Source organism: Eriocheir sinensis, chromosome 30, assembly GCF_024679095.1.
Source record: "Eriocheir sinensis breed Jianghai 21 chromosome 30, ASM2467909v1, whole genome shotgun sequence".
In the NCBI taxonomy this organism is placed as follows: domain Eukaryota; kingdom Metazoa; phylum Arthropoda; class Malacostraca; order Decapoda; family Varunidae; genus Eriocheir; species Eriocheir sinensis.
This window is the reverse complement of record NC_066538.1, coordinates 15,290,801-15,310,164: the sequence shown is the minus strand read 5'-3', so window position 1 is coordinate 15,310,164 and position 19,364 is coordinate 15,290,801. Positions and strand designations below refer to the sequence as shown.

The window sequence follows — 19,364 nt, the reverse complement described above, 5'->3', positions numbered from 1 at the left end:
CCTCTCTCTCTCTCTCTCTCTCTCTCTCTCTCTCTCTCTCTCTATCTCTCTCTCTCTCTCTCTCTCTCTCTCTCTCTCTCTCTCTCTCTCTCTCGGGTTAAGCCTGCTTCACATCTTAACAATTGCTGATGGCGTACACCTTAGGCCACAAAAAAGTCTGGAAAATGTCTAGGGGCACCGTATTCACAGCGGGGCTTAATGAAGTCCATCCACGGTTACATTACTCGTATAGGGGACTAAAATCCATCCAGGGTTTACTTTATCCTTATCAAAGCCCCCCTAAAAAAAAAAAAAAAAAAAAAAAAATCAGGAGTTACTTTGTCCGCACCAGAAGCTGAAGACCATCCAGAGATATCAAATGAAGGAACATGAAAACAAAAGAACTTAAAGCTCATCCAGAGGTTACTTTATCTTCACCCCACCCAGAGACCATCACGGCGTCCACTGTCCTCACCAGAGCCTCGTATTATCAAACGTTCGGGGCTTATGTTACGAACGTTTTCCATGGGCAGGGAGGAGCTAAGTCGGGTTGTTATGAGTGCTTTCCCGTTCACAGCGCGGAAACCTTGCAAAACTTCCCTTCATATACCACACCATAAATCTGCCCCCTACCACGCCCACTACATCACACCCTTAGCACTCTACCCCATACACTACCACCACAAACGCACCCTCCACAACACCGCCCTCATCTCTACCACATCACTAATCTGTTCCCTACAACCTTAACAACAATGCACCCCATACATTACCACCCCAAACACACCCACCACAACACCGCCCTCATCTCCACCACATCACTAATCTGTCCCCTACAACCTTAACAACAATGCACCCCATACATTACCACCCCAAACACACCCACAGCAATGGAAACTACTACAACTTCTGCGGTGCCTTTTGAAAGAGATGAACTAAGGCTTGGAAGTCTGAGGATATGGACCTAAAGCCTATGTCCAGGTTACTCAGGGTTCATTAGCGCCTATCTTGTGGGGACTCACGGGATGTTCTCAGCAGTGAGGACGCCGCCACCGCCAGCAGCGAAGCCGTAGCCCTTGGGTCCGTACTTCTTGGCGTAGCACAGCTTGCAGTAGACCTCGCCGTCAGAGCCGTCGCAGTGGGTCATGGAGTCGAGGGGCCGCTTGCAATTCCTGCACTTGAAGCACTTCTTGTGGAACGGCTGTGAGGGGGGGTGAGGGGGGAAGAGGAGAGTTCAGTGAAGCAAAGACGAAAAGGTGTGACTCAACGAGGCTGTATAATAGGTGTACAAGAGACTGTCCCTCAAGGTAAAAAGATAAGGCTGGTATTCTCAGTCGCTTCCTTCTCTTACATCCAGAAATTGACCTCTCTTTTTGGCCACTCCTTTGACCTCTATTCAGGAGCAGTAACTAGCGGACTTTTTTTATATATTTTTCTTTACGCCCATGAACTGTCTCCTTAGCTGTAAGAAGAAAAAAAGGTCAAAAGAGAGGTTAAGCGCGTCCCCATGAGTGTTTCTTTACGTTCATGGTGTAGAAACTTTGTCAGACTACCACCAGGGTCATTAAACTTTGTCAGACTACCACCAGGGTCATTAAACTTTGTCAGACTACCACCAGGGTCATTAAACTTTGTCAGACTACCACCAGGGTCATTAAACTTTGTCAGACTATGTACCACCAGGGTCATTAAACTTTGTCAGACTACCACCAGGGTCATTAAACTTTGTCAGACTACCACCAAGGTCATTAAACTTTGTCAGACTACCACCAGGGTCATTAAACTTTGTCAGACTACCACCAGGGTCATTAAACTACTCATGGAAACGCCCACAACCCCGCTCGCCGCCGAAAGGTGTAAGAATATGACCCTAATTAGTCTCTTCAGGTCTTCCTCACCCTGGTCTAACCCTTTATAACATCATCACACTCCCTCAGTCCTTTCCTCACTCTTTCCCTGTCTCTTTTCATCCCTTCAGATCCCTCCTCACTCTGTTTCTTTACTCTGTCACCCCACCAGTTTCCCCTCACACCCTATCTCCCTTCATCATCACTCTTTCAGCCCCTTTCTCACCCTTTCCCTACCCACCATCACCCTTTTAACCCCTTCCTCACCCTGTGCATATCCACCACCATCACCCTTTCACCCTTCTCACCCTATCCCTGCTCACCATCGCCTTTTCCGCTCCCTTCTCACAATCACCCTTTCAGCAACTTCACCCTATTCCTCCCCACCATCGCCCTTTCAGCCCCTTCTTCCTGCTATCACCCCTGCAGTTTCCCTCTCACCCCTATCTCCCTTCATCATAAGCTATCAGGTCCCTTCTCGCCCTGTCCATCGTCACTCTTGCATCCCTTTCCTCACCCTGTCCTTGGCCATCATCATCTCGGCACTGAAGACCCTGCCGCCGCACCGAGGGCATGGAATCTCACCCTCATGGACTTGCAACACCGCGTCCGGGTTTCCGTGGGGCCTGACCAGAGGAGCGCTGCGGCAGGAGACGGAAGGAAGGGGTTAGGGAGGCGCTGTGCTGTGGGGGTGTTTGGGGTGGTAATGTATGGGGTGTATTGTTGTTAAGGTTGTAGGGGACAGATTAGTGATGTGTTAGAGATGAGGGCGGTGTTGTGGAGGGTGTGTTAGGGGTGGTAGTGTATGTGGTGGGCGTGGTAGGGGTGGTAGTGTATGTGGTGGGCGTGGTAGGGGACAGATTTATGGTGTGGTATAGGAAGGGGGTGTGATGTGGGTGTGTCTGGGCGCGTAGTGTATGGGGCATAGTGTTAAGGTTGAGGCATAATTGGCGTTGTAGGCGGTAGAGCAGAGATGTGGTGTAAATGACGGCGGTGTTGTTGTGTGAAGGGATATTGGGTGTTCTGTCTAAGGGTACAGATGCGAGGGTCAACCTGATGATGTGGCGTGCTGTAGGGAAATAACTGTAGCTTGAAAACTTGATGGCAGGAGAGGACGGTTCTGAGGGATGCTGTAGTGAAGATGGGATGCTGTTGTGTGAAGGGATATTGGGTGTTCTGTCTAAGGGTACAGATGCGAGGGTCAACCTGATGATATGGCGTGCTGTAGGGAAATAACTGTAGCTTGAAAACTTGATGGCAGGAGAGGACGGGGCTGAGGGATGCTGTAGTGAAGATAAGATGCTGTTGTATGAAGAGATATTGGGTGTTCTGTCTAAGGGTACAGATGCGAGGGTCAACCTAATGATGGGCGTGCTGTAGGGAAATAAATGTACCTTTGAAATTTGATGGCAGGAGAGGACGGGATTGAGGGATGCTATAGTGAAGATGGGATGCTGTCGTGTGGGGGATAAAGAGGTGAAAGCGTGAAGGAAAATAGTGTGGTGGCTTACTGGTGTGGTATGGGTGATGACTGTGGTGAGGAGGGGTGAAATGAGTCCCCAAAGACAGGTGAGAGATGGAGTGAGTGATAGAGCTGCACTGAGTTGATATGGCTTGGGTGATATGAAAAAGGATAGACTTGATGGTAGTGGTGGTGAGACATGGTGTTGGTGGTGATGGGTACAAGCAGGTGTGATGATGGTGGTGATGATAGTGATGAAAACAACGATAGTAAGAGTAGTAGTAAGTGGTAATAGAGAAACGTTAACTAGTAATCCATTCACTACCTATCCCGAAACTTATTTTATTCATGAAGGAGAGAAAAATTAAGAAACCAGAACTTCATTAACAAAGGTATTGATGACTACCTGTAATTCTTCAGCATTTTAACACCTGGGCTCACTACTACCAGAACCAGAAGTACTAGGCGATAAAAGTACCTGCTAATGTGACTCCTTCAAGTAATATATAGCAATGAATGAAAGAGTGGAAAAAGTAGCTATAAAGTATGTAGTGCAGTGGATATTTTCATGGACTCTTAATGTTAGTGAAAGAAAGCAAAACAAAGCAAACCAATTAGTCGCCTCATGCAGAAAGAGAGAGAGAGAGAGAGAGAGAGAGAGAGAGAGAGAGAGAGAGAGAGAGAGAGAGAGAGAGAGAGAGAGAGAGAGAGAGAGAGAGAGAGAGAGAGAGAGAGAGAGAGAGAGAGAGAGAGAGAGAGAGAGAGAGAGAGAGAGAGACCCAAGCACATTATTAGTGGAACGTACGAGTCAGGATCGCACTGCAAGGTTCCCCCGCCATGCCCGAACCCGTATCCCTTGGGTCCAAACCTCTTCCCGTAGCACACTGAAGGAGAGCAAAGGCGGGTTAGTGCCACGCTGCTGGGAAGGGAACCACCGCGCCGGGCAAAGCAGCAAGGGACGCACGTACACACACACACACACACACACACACACACACACACACACACACACACACACACAGACACACTCATACACAACACTTCCCTATCAAACTATCTATCTTGATCTATCTATATCTGTCTAATTGGCACTCACCACATGACTGCTAAGCCTATTCCACTCATCCACCACCCTGTTAGTAAACCAATTTTTGCCTATGTCCCTGTTGAATCTGAATTTATCCAGTTTAAACCCATTACTTCGTGTCCTGCCCGGTTCTCTTACCAACAAAACCTTATGAATGTCTCCCTTATTAAAGCCCTTCATCCATTTATAAACCTCGATCATGTCTCCACGCACCCTTCGCCTTTCTAGAGAATGCAAGTTTAACTGTTTGAGTCTTTCCTCGTACGGCAAGTTTCTCAACCCCTGAATCGTCTTAGTCATCCTCCTCTGCACCGATTCTAACATTTTGATATCCATTCTATAGTAAGGTGACCAGAACTGAACCGCATAGTCAAGATGAGTTCTAACTAATGCTAAATATAGTTTGAGGAAGACTTCGGGGCTTCTGTTGCTTACGCTCCTTGAAATAAATCCCAGTACCCTATTAGCTCGATTTCTAGCTTGAATGCATTGTGCCCTTGGACGGAGATCAGAGCTCACTAAGACCCCTAAATCCCTCTCGCACCCAGACCTGCTTATGAGAGTGTCATTTAAGCAATAGTTATGTCTATCAAACTATCTATCTTGATCTATCTATATCTGTCTATCTATACACACACATACACACAGACACACACACACACACACACATACACAACACTCACCTATCAAACTATCTATCTTGATCTATCTATATCTGTCTATCTACACACACACACACACACACACACACACACACACACACACACACACACACACACACACACATACACACAAACATTAAGGATCACAGAGGGAAATTTTTCAGCAAACCTGCGAAGCAAAAATAAGCATGTTAGGACGAGAAATGGATAATAATCGTTAGGAAAAATAATAATAATAATAATGAAAGTACAACGAAAAAGCAACATGAACAAAAACAACAGCAAAATAATACCAATAACACTAACGGTAATAAAACATGTGATAGAAATAAAGATAATAAGTGATGATAATGAAGATAGTAATAATAATAATGACAACACGTAATGATAAAAATAATAACGAAAACGATAATAACTGTAAGGCAAGATTTTATAGCGTAAGTAATAAAACCAGGAAATCATAAACGATCGAAACACGGAAATGAAATAAGGTCAAATAAACAGACAGCGGAAGCGAACAATAAAATAAATAAATAAATAAATAAACACACGAAATTGCAGCCCGCGGCATAACGTAATATAACAGCGTTGGCGGAAGGTTACAAGCCAGCCAGCAGCGGCGCCAGGCAAGCCAAACACTGCGGCAAGCGGGTGTGTGGGCGTGCTGGGGGGGTGTGGGGCAGGTGTGTGTGTTTCCCGCCCGGGGCCAACACTTACGCATCCTCGTATCCGCAGGTGAGGGTTCCCGCGCCCGAGCCAAACCCGTAACCCTTGGGGCCAAACGCCTTGCCGTAACAGACTGTGTGGAGGGCAAAGGGGGTGAGCTGGGTGACGTGATGCATATATTCCGCTGCCTCTACCATCACCACCATCGTTAGAGCTATTGTTATTCTCCAAAGTGTTCCTCTTTTTCTCTTTTAGTTATCTTCAGTGGCCCAAGACTACCCTCATGCTGTCCTTAAGATCACCTATCGACCTTGACTAGATTCTCTCTAAAAAGGATCAAAGATGAGCTCTGGGGGGCAGCATGAGCCAAGCAAGATGGCGCCACAGTAAAGCACTTGCCTGCGCCACAACGGGCTGGGGCCGATCACCAGGTCCATCAAGAAAGCCTATCGGTGCCATAGACCAAAACGTAAAAAAAGACATCATCATAATTATTGCTATTATTTTCCTCCACCGACTTCCTCTTCTTCCTCTTCTCCTGTTCCTTATCTTTCTTCTCCATCTACTCTTTTCTTCCCACCGTTTGCTGTATCTCCACCACCATCATCAACGCTTTTACCAATGTTTTCCTTCATCTTTTCCCTCTTCTCCGTTTTCTCCTTCCTTTTATCTTTACTCTCCATCTCCTCTTTCATCATCATTACTGTATCCCCCACCATCATCAATCACCTATGTTACAGTTACTTTCTTCACTCTCCTCCTCCTCCTCCTCCTCCTCCTCCTCCTTCTCTTCTCCATCTCCTTTTCCTCTTCTGTTTCCAAGCATAATACTAAAGTTTCTATAATTTCTAGCATTATTGTTACCATTCCTTCTTCTTCTTCTTCTTCTTCTTCTTCTTCTTCTTCTTCTTCTTCTTCTTCTTCTTACCTATACTCCTCCTCCTCCTCCTCCTCCTCCTCTTCCTCCTCTTCTTTCTCCTCTCAATATTCCTCTCCTCAAAACATGACATCAATACGATAATCAGAGAGAGAGAGAGAGAGAGAGAGAGAGAGAGAGAGAGAGAGAGAGAGAGAGAGAGAGAGAGAGAGAGAAATATATACAGGTTGGAAGGGAGATAGAAATAGAACGGAGGAAGAGAGGAAAGCATAGAGGGAGGAAAGAGGGATGAAGGGAGGGAAGGAGATATAGAAGGGAGAGGAGAGAGAGAGAGAGAGGGAGAGAGGGAGAGAGGTAGGGCGCCAAACTATCCAAATAAGGGAGCGAGAGACGGTGTGTGTTACTCGTCCGCCAGCCAACCAGGAAACGTACGTACACACACACACACACACACACACACACACACACACACACACACACACACACACACACACACACACACACACACACACACACATTGCCACCATTATCATCACTGTCTAGGTCATCACATTTTGTTCGCTCTGTCGTTGGAACCGTATTCATGTCAACCATCACCACCACCATCACCACCACCATCATCACCACCATCATCACCATCACCACCACACTCACCATCACCACCACAATCACCATCACCACCACAATCTTCACCACCATCATCACCATCACCATCACAATCACCATCACCACCACAATCACCATCACCACCACTATCACTGCTACCAACATCATCACCATCACCACCACCATCATTGCTACCAACATCATCACCATCACCACCACTATCACTGCTACCGACATTTCACCATCACCACCACCATCACCACCTCGCCATCACCACCACGAGCGTCACCAATACCACTGTCACTATCACGACTACCATCACCACCACTACCAACACCACCATCACCATCATCACAATCATCACCATTCCACCTTATTGTCACTATCATCATTATAAAACTCACCCCCCCCCATCGCTATCCCCCCCCCTCTCTCTCTCTCTCTCTCACACACACACACACACACACACACACACACACACACACACACACACACACACACACACACACACACACACACACACACGCAGTCATGAATCTTATCCATAAATACAATACCTATAATTTAACATACCCAGAAAATGAAGTTATGTTAGTTTACTCTGGGCCATGAATGTCGCCCCTTTTGGTATCACTAAAGAACGTATTTGTTGAGGTAAGATGAGAACGGTGTGTTTTATTAGTGTTATATATATATATATATATATATATATATATATATATATATATATATATATATATATATATATATATATATATATATATATATCTTTCTTTGTCTGAGTGACCTTTTTTCTCGTTTTAAGTAGATCGTCTCGCCGTGCACTTCATTTCCAGCTTATTGAAGAACATGTCATTTTTAAGGAGGAGGAGGAGCAGAAGGAGGAGGAGGAGAAAGAGGGGGAGGAGGTGGAGGAGGAGGAGGTAGAAAAAAGAAGAAAAAGAAAAAAAAGATGGAGAAGATGAGGAAGAAGATGTAGAAGAAGAAGAAGAAGAAGAAAAAGAAGGAGAAGAAGAAGAAAAAGAGAAAGAAGAAAAAAAGGAGGAGGAGGAGCAGGAAAATAAAGAAAAGAAGAAAAAGTGGAAAAAGAAGAAGAAAAAAAAGAAAAGAAAAAAATTTCTCAATAGCAAATTTATTCCTTTGAAGAGAGAGAGAGAGAGAGAGAGAGAGAGAGTGTGTGTGTGTGTGTGTGTGTGTGTGTGTGTGTGTGTCTATAAATATCGCCCCAAGAGGAGGGTTGCCCGCTGCTCTTGGCTCGCTATACCCGAAGTCACAATACGGAAGTGCCCTCCTCCTCCTCCTCCTCCTCCTCCTTCTTCTCTTCTTCTTCTTCTTCCTCTTCTTCTTCATCTTCATCTTCATCTTCGCCTTCTTCTTCTTCTTCTTCTTCTTCTTCTTTGGCTGCTTCCTCTTATTTCTCTTCTTTATCTTCTTCCTTCTTCTTGCTGTTCATCTCATGTTTCTTTTCTTTATTTTTTTCCTTATTCTTTCCCTCTCCTCCTCCTGTGTTTCCTTGACGTGTTCTCCTCCTCCTCCTCCTCCTCCTCCTCCTCCTCTTCCCCTGTTCATTCTTAGCATTTTTCAACTCTTACTTCTTCTCTTCCTTTTACTCACTTTTGCAATTCTTCTTCAATCTGTCTTTTTCATCTCCTTTCTTTTATTCACTTTTCTTCTTCTTCCTCTTCTTTTTGCTCCTGCTAGTTATCTAAATGATCTTATCTTTTAGTCACCTCCTCCTCCTCCTCCTCCTCTTCCCTTTGCCAATACTCGTCTTCCTCTTCTTCTCCTTTTCTTCTCATAATCATCTTTTTTCTTCCAATTACTTCCTTCATCCTCCTCCTCCTCCTCCTCATTATCATCATCGTCATCATTATTCTCTCTCTCTCTCTCTCTCTCTCTCTCTCTTATCTATCATTATCTCACACTTGCGCTCATAAATATCTATCTAATGCATCATAGTGTGTGTGTGTGTGTGTCTGTGTGTGTGTGTGTATGTGTGTGTGTGTGTGTGTGTGTGTGTGTGTGTGTGTGTGTGTGTGTGCGCGCGCAAGAAAGATGTGGACAGTGGCCTTGTTGGCACTGGGCTTAGGTTGGCACGGGCACCATCACTCGCCTTTCCCTCTGTCTGTTTCTGTCTCGCGGCTTATATGTCTGTCTGTCTCTTTTAGTCTGTTTATCTGTTTGTCTGACATCCTATCTTGTCTTCCTCTTCTTCCTCTTCTAGTCCCTTCCTATTCATGATTGGCGTAAGGGATTAGGTCGTTATTTTCAGTCGCGTCCGCCTCTCACATCAGTAATATCCAAAGACAGAAAATTGGACTAATCGGGTTCTTTTGTGTTTATTCCGCATTCCTGTGGTAGAGGTTTTGTTAGACTACCACCAGGGTCATAAAACTCCCCCGTGGACATGCTCGCAACTCCTATGAAAGCCTTGTTTAAGAATATGCACCTTACTTTGTCTCTTCTTTCCTCCGTTATGGGATTCATTTGACAAACTACCACCAGGGTCATAAAACTCCCCGTGGACATGCTTGCAACTCCCACGAAAGCCTTGTCAAATGTTTGTGCTGGGACTCAGAAATGTTTAAGATGATCCTTACTTTGTCTCTACTTTCCTCCGTTATGGGATTCATTTGACAAACTACCACCAGGGTCATAAAACTCCCCACGTGGACATGCTCGCAACTCCCACGAAAGCCTTGTCAAATATGTGTGCTGGGACTCAGAAATGTTTAAGAATATGTACCTTATTTTGTCTCTTCTTTTCTCCGTCTACTGATTAATTTGTCAAACTACCACCAGGGTCATAAAACCCCCCGTGGATATGCTCGCAACTCCTATGAAAGCCTTGTCAAATATGTGTGCTGGGACTCAGAAATGTTTAAGAATAAGCACCTTACTTTCTCTTCTTTTCTCTGTCAAGGGATTCATATGTCAAACTACCACCAGGGTCATAAAACTCCCCGTGGACATGCTCGCAACTCCTATGAAAGCCTTGTCAAATATTTGTGCTGGGACTCAGAAATGTTTGAGAATTTGCACCTTTCTTTCTCTTTTCTCCGTTAAAGGATTCATCTCCCGTAAGACACAATTATTTATGTCTCTTCGCATTTATTTCCGCCTCATTTCTGGCCCGCCTAGTCTTCTTGGCATACCTTCTTTTCTTAGCCCCCATTCACGAAGCGTTTTGGACTCCTTAACCTCACCTTCTCTTTCTTCAGCGTTTTGAAATCCACTCAACCTCACCTTCTCTTAACTCCATTCAACCTCACCTTCTCTTCTTAATCTTTTTGGAGTCCACTCAACCTCCCTTTCTCTTCTTAATCTTTTTGGAGTCCACTCAACCTCCCTTTCTCTTCTCAATCTTTTTGGAGTCCACTCAACCTCACCTTCTCTTCTTAATCTTTTTGGACTCCACTCAACCTCACCTTCTCTTCTTAATCTTTTTGGAGTCCACTCAACCTCCCTTTCTCTTCTCAATCTTTTTGGACTCCACTCAACCTCACCTTCTCTTCTTAATCTTTTTGGACTCCACTCAACCTCACCTTCTCTTCTTAATCTTTTTGGACTCCACTCAACCTCACCTTCTCTTCTTAATCTTTTTGGACTCCACTCAACCTCACCTTCTCTTCTTAATCTTTTTGGACTCCACTCAACCTCACCTTCTCTTACGTCCATTCAACCTCACCTTCTCTTTTTAATCTTTTTGGTGTTTACTCAACCTCCCTTACTCATCTTAAACCCCATTAGTCTCGTGACCATCTTCCCTTCTCCTGAGTTTTCCGATCTTCTGCAATATTCTTTCACGCATCTCGTACTTGCATTGTATTTCTCACGTTTCTGTAATCTATTTTGTTCCTTCTTGGTGCTCCATAAGTCACCCTTCTCAATATATTTTTTTTCTAGTTGATATTCAGTGTTATTATTTCCAGGGGTAGTTTTATGACCCTGGTAGTAGGTTGACCATTCCTCTGTACCATGATTGTGAAAAAAAAAACACTCATTAAAATCCGATTGATCTCCTTTTTGGCTTTTGGAAATGGTTGATGTGAGAGAGAGAGGCGAAGGCGTCTTGAGAATACAGGCCTATGAATGCTGGGATTGTCTTGCCTCTTTCTGATAAAACCCAATGACAAGCGGAATGTCTGAGGGATATTTGCCATCTATGAAACACGCATTTGACTAACATGGCGGGCAATACTTATTCTTTAGCAAACGGTGTTCAATATTTATTCCTTGCTTGGTTGTCACATTCGTTTTTGTATCGGTGGAATTGACTTAACTACTACGTCTGTTGTATCTACTTTTATATTGATTGTTTGTGCTGTCTACCTCTTGCCATGTTTATAGGTGTGTGTGTGTGTGTGTGTGTGTGTGTGTGTGTGTGTGTGTAACCAAGTTTGTATCTATCTCCCCCTTTTAGACTCTTCCTCTCCTCTCTGCTCCCCTTCAGTTCCTCATTTCCCACTATCCCTTCCCTACTTTGTCCCTCCCAACACTAAGCATTCGTTCCTCTTCTTCCTCCCCTTCCTCTTCTCGCTTTCCATTCTTTGCCTGCCACACCTTGCACAACATCCCTTTTTTTTCTTTTTGTACCTTTCCCTTTCACACACATTGTCACTAGGTCCATCTGCCCTCCATCCAGCCTCTCTTCTAACCCATGCCCTTCATTAACATCCCATTTTCGTAACTTCCCAATTCATACTTCCTTTCTATCACCTTCTCCACGTACCTTTCACATCTGCCAAGCTACTTTCCCTTTGCTCTCTCCTCATACCCTGCCCTTCTATTTCACGATGCTTCCACACACTCCCTCCCTCCAGCCCCTTCTTCACCCCCCTCGCCACGCCAGCCCCCAGTGCTTACCTTTGCAGTACACATCCTTGTCGGGGCCGTCGCAGTGCACCACGGAGTCCAGAGGTTTGCGGCAGGACTTACAGTTGAAGCAGGTCCGATGGTACACCTGTGGAGCAGGGAGAGTGTGAGGCAGCGCACCTGCGACTCATTAGGGGAAATATAAAGTTTAGGGCATAGGCTAAGCTGCGCGTTGCGCCGGCCTGGGGTACGCAGCAAACCATTACGCCTTGTACAAACGTGTGAGATCCGGGTTAGCATTGTTTACCTTTTTTTTTTCTTGCTTCCCAGGCGTTCCCTGGCCGGGATTGAACCCGGGCCCGCGGAGTCACAGTTCGGCTTGCTAAACACTCCACCGCTGAGGCGCATACAACTAATTACAAGAGGCTGTCAAAGGATACTCGTGGGGTTGCCGACATGTTACTACGTATGCTTTTGGAATGACAATACATGTAGACGAATAGATCATCATACACACACACACACACACACACACACACACACACACACACACACACACACACACACACACACACACACACACACACACACACACACACCACAGTAATCGCTGCCCATCAATAGGACGAGAAATTACTTGAGAGTGCTGCGACACGCCAAGGCAATGATGCGGTATGGTGACTGACTCAAATGATTCAACATTTTCACTTTTGTAAAGAGACGGCGACGAGAGGATTTGATACGAGTCTTCAAATTTGTCAATGACGTCTATTAATCCAAATTTAGACCTCCAAACTAACCCGAAAACTGAAAATTACTGCCAATTGAAGTCGCTCTAATGCCAAGTTGATGAAACTCTTAAGAAATTGCAATGACCGCGATCTTGTCTCGTCAGGAGTGAAATGGATGTTTCCGAAGGTTCATACATAGATATTCTGATCTGTTGCACAGGTTATTATCCTGCCTGAACAATTTATTGAATCACTAAAGCAGGAAACTTCATAATAAGCCTGCAAGCTTTCTGTTGCCTGTTCCTTCATGCTTCCATGCGTACTCGCCCTCTAACACACACACACACACACACACACACACACACACACACACACACACACACACACACACACACACACACACATTTCCCAGCCTCCCTCCCACCCCTCCCAAGCATCACTCCAACCCTCGGGCTGTTTATAGTCATTCCTCACCTCACATGGCCCTCCCATGTTTCACCCTGCTCAAAAGATTCCCTACACCAGTTAATACTTGAAGACGTTTTCCCGACCACCCCATGAACCCCCCGACCACCCCATCAACCCGCTGATCACCCCATCAATCCAGTGACGTAAAGAAAGGTTCAATAGTGATTCCTGGTTGTTATGAGATTCTAAACCCTGACTCTTGGTTTCAAAGGGATTTAAAAGACAGAGAAGACGGAGAGAGGAATTTGAGAGCGGATCATTGTTTTCTGAGACTCTGATAGTGTTTTAGTACCCATGAACCGTGCATCGCTTCTATCTGCACAGTGTCAACCTTTCCTTTACCTTTTGACCACCTTAACCATCAGTCTCTTAACATTAGCAATTACTCTTTTATTCTTTTGTCTTATTTTTGTTTTTCTAAGCCTTAGGAATTCACATGGAGCAAAAGACATTATAAAGCGGCTCGACATCCCCCTAGAGTCTGATGAGGTGTTGAGTCGCTTAGTAATGTCTTTTGCTGTGTTAGTTAGCGTGTCTCTCTCTCTCTCTCTCTCTCTCTCTCTCTCTCTCTCTCTCTCTCTCTCTCTCTCTCTCTCTCTCTCTCTCTCTCTCTCTCTCTCTCTCTCTCTCTCTCATCTTCACAGTCCCTCTTCTACGCACACTCTACCTCCATCTCCACCCATCACCCAGCAAAACACGCCGCTAATTCTACACTCATTCATAATATTTGGTTACCCTTTCCTCTTCATTTATTCATCACTCCGGGCACTGCTTTACCATTCGCCTTACATGCATAGCCGTTCATTTCCTCACCTTCATATCTCCTCATCACTCTATCCCTGTACACACTTCTCGCATTTCCTGTTTACATACACACACACACACACACACACACACACACACACACACACACACACACACACACACCGTCCATTTTCTCACCTTCATATCTACTCATCACTCTATCCCTGTACACACTTGTCGCATTTCCTGTTTACACACACACACACACACACACACACCACACACACACACACACACACACACATACACATATATACCAAGGACCACCCATTAAAAACCACGGAGCAGTATTTAAACACACTTACAGTTCTTCAAGCCCCCCTTTAAAATGCTAAAACACTATTAGATTCCCTTGGAAAACTATGGTTCTCTATCGAAATCCCCTTGCCGTCTTTTAAGCCCCTTAGATTTCATCGGCCAGGCTTTAGAATCTCTTTGGAACCAAAAAACACTATTTTTTTTACGTCTTTGGAAGTCCTCCTCTACGAACCTCTTTGAAGCCATAAAACACTATTAAAATCCCATTAGGACTCTTTAAAATCACTCGCTTTAGAAGATTAGTACGCCTTCAAAGCCTTCATGAAAAATCAAAACATCCACATAACTCGTTTGACCATGGAAACACTACGGGAGGCCTTTACTTTCCCTTCTCCCGACTACTTTTACACACGTTCATTTAGGATCACTGTTTGGAGGTTATGGAGTTCGGAGGGTAAGGCATGATGCTCTTCCTGACGTCACGCAAGGGGGCACTGGGATTCGAACCGCCTCGCTCTGCCATTTACCTTCGTGGTTTGACGCCTTAGCCCCTTAGACCACCACGCCACTTCAAAATGTTCAAGTACTTTCAGAGCCCATTTGGAACATCGAAATATTCAGTCTCTTTTAACCCGGAAGTAGCGGGGATCATGTTTCTTAATAATACCTCTAAGCGAGAAATAAAAAGAGAAAAAAATCATCACTCACGCAAACCATTTCATAATATATATCAACGCATTTGTGATCAGTTTATGTATCATCTATTTTGGGGGGTTTAAATCATGGCATAAATTTGGCCCGTCGCTGCTACACGGTAAAGCCACAAATTTGGCCCGTCGCTGCTACACGGTAAAGCCACAAATTTGGCCCGTCGCTGCTACACGGTAAAGCCACAAATTTGGCCCGTCGCTGCTACACGGTAAAGCCACAAATTTGGCCCGTCGCTGCTACACGGTAAAGCCACAAATTTGGCCCGTCGCTGCTACACGGTAAAGCCACAAATTTGGCCCGTCGCTGCTACCGGGCTAACTTTCATAAAGCTCCGATACACTGAAGCCCCAAGAGCCCGGAATCATTGAAGAGTCTGGAGCATTGGATTACCACCACGATGTCTTTGGGATATTGATTTATTACTAGAATTTCTTCGGGCTACTGCATCACTCTCAGGACCTCCTTCGAACGTTAAGATACTTTCAGAACCCCTTTGGAACATAACGAAAAATATAAAAAATTCATTTAAGTATTGATGCTCTCAGAATCCCTTTTTAGAATTAGAACATATTAAGAAGCTATTTAGAATGTTAAAAGACTAATGATTCATCTGGACCGTTTAAACATCATTGGAACTTCTGTGGATTGATCTGAATGTTGTAATACTTCCAAAAACCCTCTTGCAACATTTAAATATCTTAAGAATCACCTTAGAAACTTGAAGCACACACATATTCCTTTCGAAACATTGTAATAACTCTCAGAAATGTTTTAGGAACGAGTCCCTCTCTCGAATTCTCCTTACAACGCCTTAGCCTCCATTTTAAACATTGAAACCCTTGAAAATCACTTACGAATCATGAAACAATATTGACACGATATTCTAACGCTTTTCAGCCCATTTAAAACCACGAAACACTGTTGAAATATCTTTTCAGCTCTTTGAAACCCCCTACAGAGTTAAAGACCCTCAAAACCTCTCTGAAATATTGAAACATTCATTACCCCACTGAAACGTTAAGACATTTTAAACTGCTTTTGAAAGTTTAAAAATTCTCCGCACTCACTTGGAACAGATCTCTTTATAGCCGCCCCTTTGAAGCCTCTTTAACACCCTCAGAGCCACTTTAGATTACTTACACCCCCCAAAATTTATCCAGACCATTGAAACCCTATCGGAACCCCTCTCGAATATTGAAATACTATCAGATCCTCTTTGGAAGATTCAAAGACCACCATAACACCTTTTAAAACATTGAAACATCCTGATAACTCATTGTTATAATTTAAACACCGTCAGAACCGCTTCAGAACAATAAAACACTCAGACTCCTTTGAAAAACTGAAGCATCCCATGGACCAGTATGCCACACTAAATACAGGGCAATCCATTTGGAACTTTGAAGCAGCCACAGAACCTCTTTGGAACAGTGAAATGTTCCTAGAACCTATTTGTAAAGTTGGAAAGCCCCAAGAGCCACTTTGGGAAGTTGGAACATCACCAGAAGTCCTTCAGATCATTGAGACAATTGTAAATTGTTTTGTAGCATTAAAATACTGCTAGGATCTCTGGGAACGTTGACGTACTCCTTGAACCCCTACAGAACGTTAAACAATCATCAGAACCCATTTGGAACATTATAGAACCGCAAAATTTTTCTCAATGTATTAAGACTCCCCGGTAACGTTTTGAACGTCTGAAGCATCTCAGAACCATCTTGAAACATTAAAACATCATCAGAAGACATTTTCACTGTGCAAACACTCTCCGATATGTTTGAAATATTTAAAGAAAACTCCCCAGAGCCCCTTTAAAAATACTGACACATTTTTAGCACTCCTTTGGAACATGAAAAATCCTCAAAACCTCCCAGATACGTTAAACCAACCTCAGAACTCCTCTAGAACATTGAATCAATCCCAGAACTCCGTTGAAATGCTGACAGGTCAATTGAACATTGAAACGCAGATAGAATTTCTTAGGAAAATTATAACGCGCTTGACCCCATTTAGAACATTCAAACACTCCTAGAACCCTTTCGAAACATTGAAGCACTCTTAGAACCCCTTCGAAATATTGAGGCACCTCTAGAATCCCTTCAAAGGATTAAAACACTCCTAGAACCCCTTCGAAACATTGAAACACTCTTAGAACCCCTTCGAAACATTGAAACACCCCTAGAGCTCCTCAGAAACATAAAAATACTTTTAGAACCCCTTCGAAACATTGAAACATCCCTAGAACCCATTCGAAACATTAAAACACTCTTAGAACCCCTTCGAAACATTAAAACACTCTTAGAACCCCTTCGAAACATTAAAACACTCTTATAACCCCTTCGAAATATTGAAACACTCTTAGAACCCCTTCGAAACATTGAAACATCCCTAGAACCCATTCGAAACATTAAAACACTCTTAGAACCCCTTCGAAACATTAAAACACTCATAGAACCCCTTCGAAATATTGAAACACTCTTAGAACCCCTTCGAAACATTGAAACATCCCTAGAACCCCTTCGAAACATTAAAACACCCTTAGAACCCCTTCGAAATATTGAAACACTCTTAGAACCCCTTCGAAATATTGAAACACTCTTAGAACCCTTTCGAAATATTGAAACACCCCTAGAACCCCTTCGAAACATTGAAACACTCTTAGATCCCCTTCGAAACATTGAAACATCCCTAGAACCCCTTCGAAACATTGAAACACTCTTAGAACCCCTTCGCAACATTGAAATACTCTTAGAACCCCTTCGAAACATTGAAACACTCTTAGAACCCCTTCGAAACATTGAAATACTCTTAGAACCCCTCGAAACATTGAAACACTCTTAGAACCCCTTCGAAAGATTGAAATACTCTTAGAACCCCTTCAGAACATTGAAATACTCCTAGAACCCCCTCGAAACATTGAAACACTCTTAGAACCCCTTCGAAACATTGAAACACTCTTAGAACCCCTTCGAAACATTGAAATACTTTTAGAACCCCCTCGAAACATTGAAACACCCCAAGAACCTCTTCGAAACAATAAAACACTCTTAGAACCCCTTCGAAACATTGAAACACCCCAAGAACCCCTTTGAAACATTAAAACACTCTTAGAACCACTTCGAAACATTGAAACACTCTTAGAACCCCTTCGAAACATTGAAACACCCCTAGCATCCCTTCGAAACATTGAAACACTCTTAAAACACGTTCGAAACATTGAAATACTCTTAGAACTCCTTTGAAATATTGAAACACCCCTAGAACCCCTTCGAAAAATTGAACACTCTTAGAACCCCTTCGAAACATTGAAACACTCCTAGAACCCCTTTGAAACATTGAAACACTCTTAGAACCCCTTCGAAACATTGAAACACTCTTAGAACCCCTTCGAAACATTGAAAAACTTTTAGAACCCCTTCGAAACATTGAAACACTTTTAGAACCCCTTCGAAACATGAAACACTCTTAGAACCCCTTCGAAACATTGAAATACTCTTAGAACCCCTTCGAAATATTGAAACACTCTTAGAACCCCTTCGAAACATTGAAACACTTTTAGAACCCCTTCGAAACATCGAAACACCCCTACAACCCCTTCGAAATATTGAAACACTCTTAAAACCCCATCGAAACATTGAAACACCCCCACAACCCCTTCAAAACATTGAATCACTCTTAGAACCCCTTCGCAACATTGAAACACTCCTGGAACCCTTTTGGAACACTGAAACACTCTTAGAACCCCCTTTACAACATTGAACCCCACTTAAACCCCCCTTCGAACATTAAGATAATGCCCAGAACCCCGTGGAACATTGCAACATTTTCAGAACTTTTAAACATACGAAGAATTCCTTTGAGAAATTGAATACGACCCATTGAACCTACATTCTCAGATGCTTTGTGAACATTCAGAACCCCTTTTTAAGCATCAGAACCTCTTTTAAAACATCGCAAAATCACCAGTACCTCTTTGAAATATTAGAAACACCATCAGAACCGCCTTTTAAGACATCACAACACACTCAGAACTTTGAAACACTAGAAACACCATCAGAACCCCCTTTTAAAGCATCACAATACACTCAGAACTTTGAAACACTAGAAACACAATCAGAACCCCCTTTTAAGACATCGCAACACACTCAGAACTTTGAAACACTAGAAACACAATCAGAACCCCCTTTTTAAAACATAGCAACACACTCAGAACTTTGCAACATTATAAACGCCATCAGAACCCCCTTTTAAAACATCGCAACACACTCAGAACTTTGAAACACTAGAAACACAATCAGAACGCCTTTTTAAAGCATTGCAACACACTCAGAACTTTGAAACACTAGAAACACAATCAGAACACCATTTTAAGACATCGCAACACACTCAGA

At 43.6% G+C, this 19,364-nt stretch overlaps 1 protein-coding gene across 10 annotated transcripts in view; it reads right to left on the bottom strand.

The window, feature by feature from the left end:
* Positions 1-19,364, bottom strand: part of LOC127005625 (muscle LIM protein Mlp84B-like) — a 50,213-nt gene that overhangs the window by 18,695 nt on the left and 12,154 nt on the right. For 8 of the 10 annotated variants that reach the window (XM_050874606.1, XM_050874610.1, XM_050874611.1 and 5 more), the window contains exons 5-8: positions 12,053-12,149; positions 5,755-5,836; positions 2,344-2,467; positions 1,002-1,180 (exon numbers count right to left, since the gene is read on the bottom strand). In XM_050874606.1, the coding sequence (XP_050730563.1) occupies positions 1,002-1,180; positions 2,344-2,467; positions 5,755-5,836; positions 12,053-12,149 (482 nt within the window). Of the gene's footprint in view, positions 1-1,001; positions 1,181-2,343; positions 2,468-4,093; positions 4,173-5,754; positions 5,837-12,052; positions 12,150-19,364 lie in introns of all 10 variants that reach the window. The other 2 variants (XM_050874614.1, XM_050874609.1) reach the window with 2 other exon arrangements.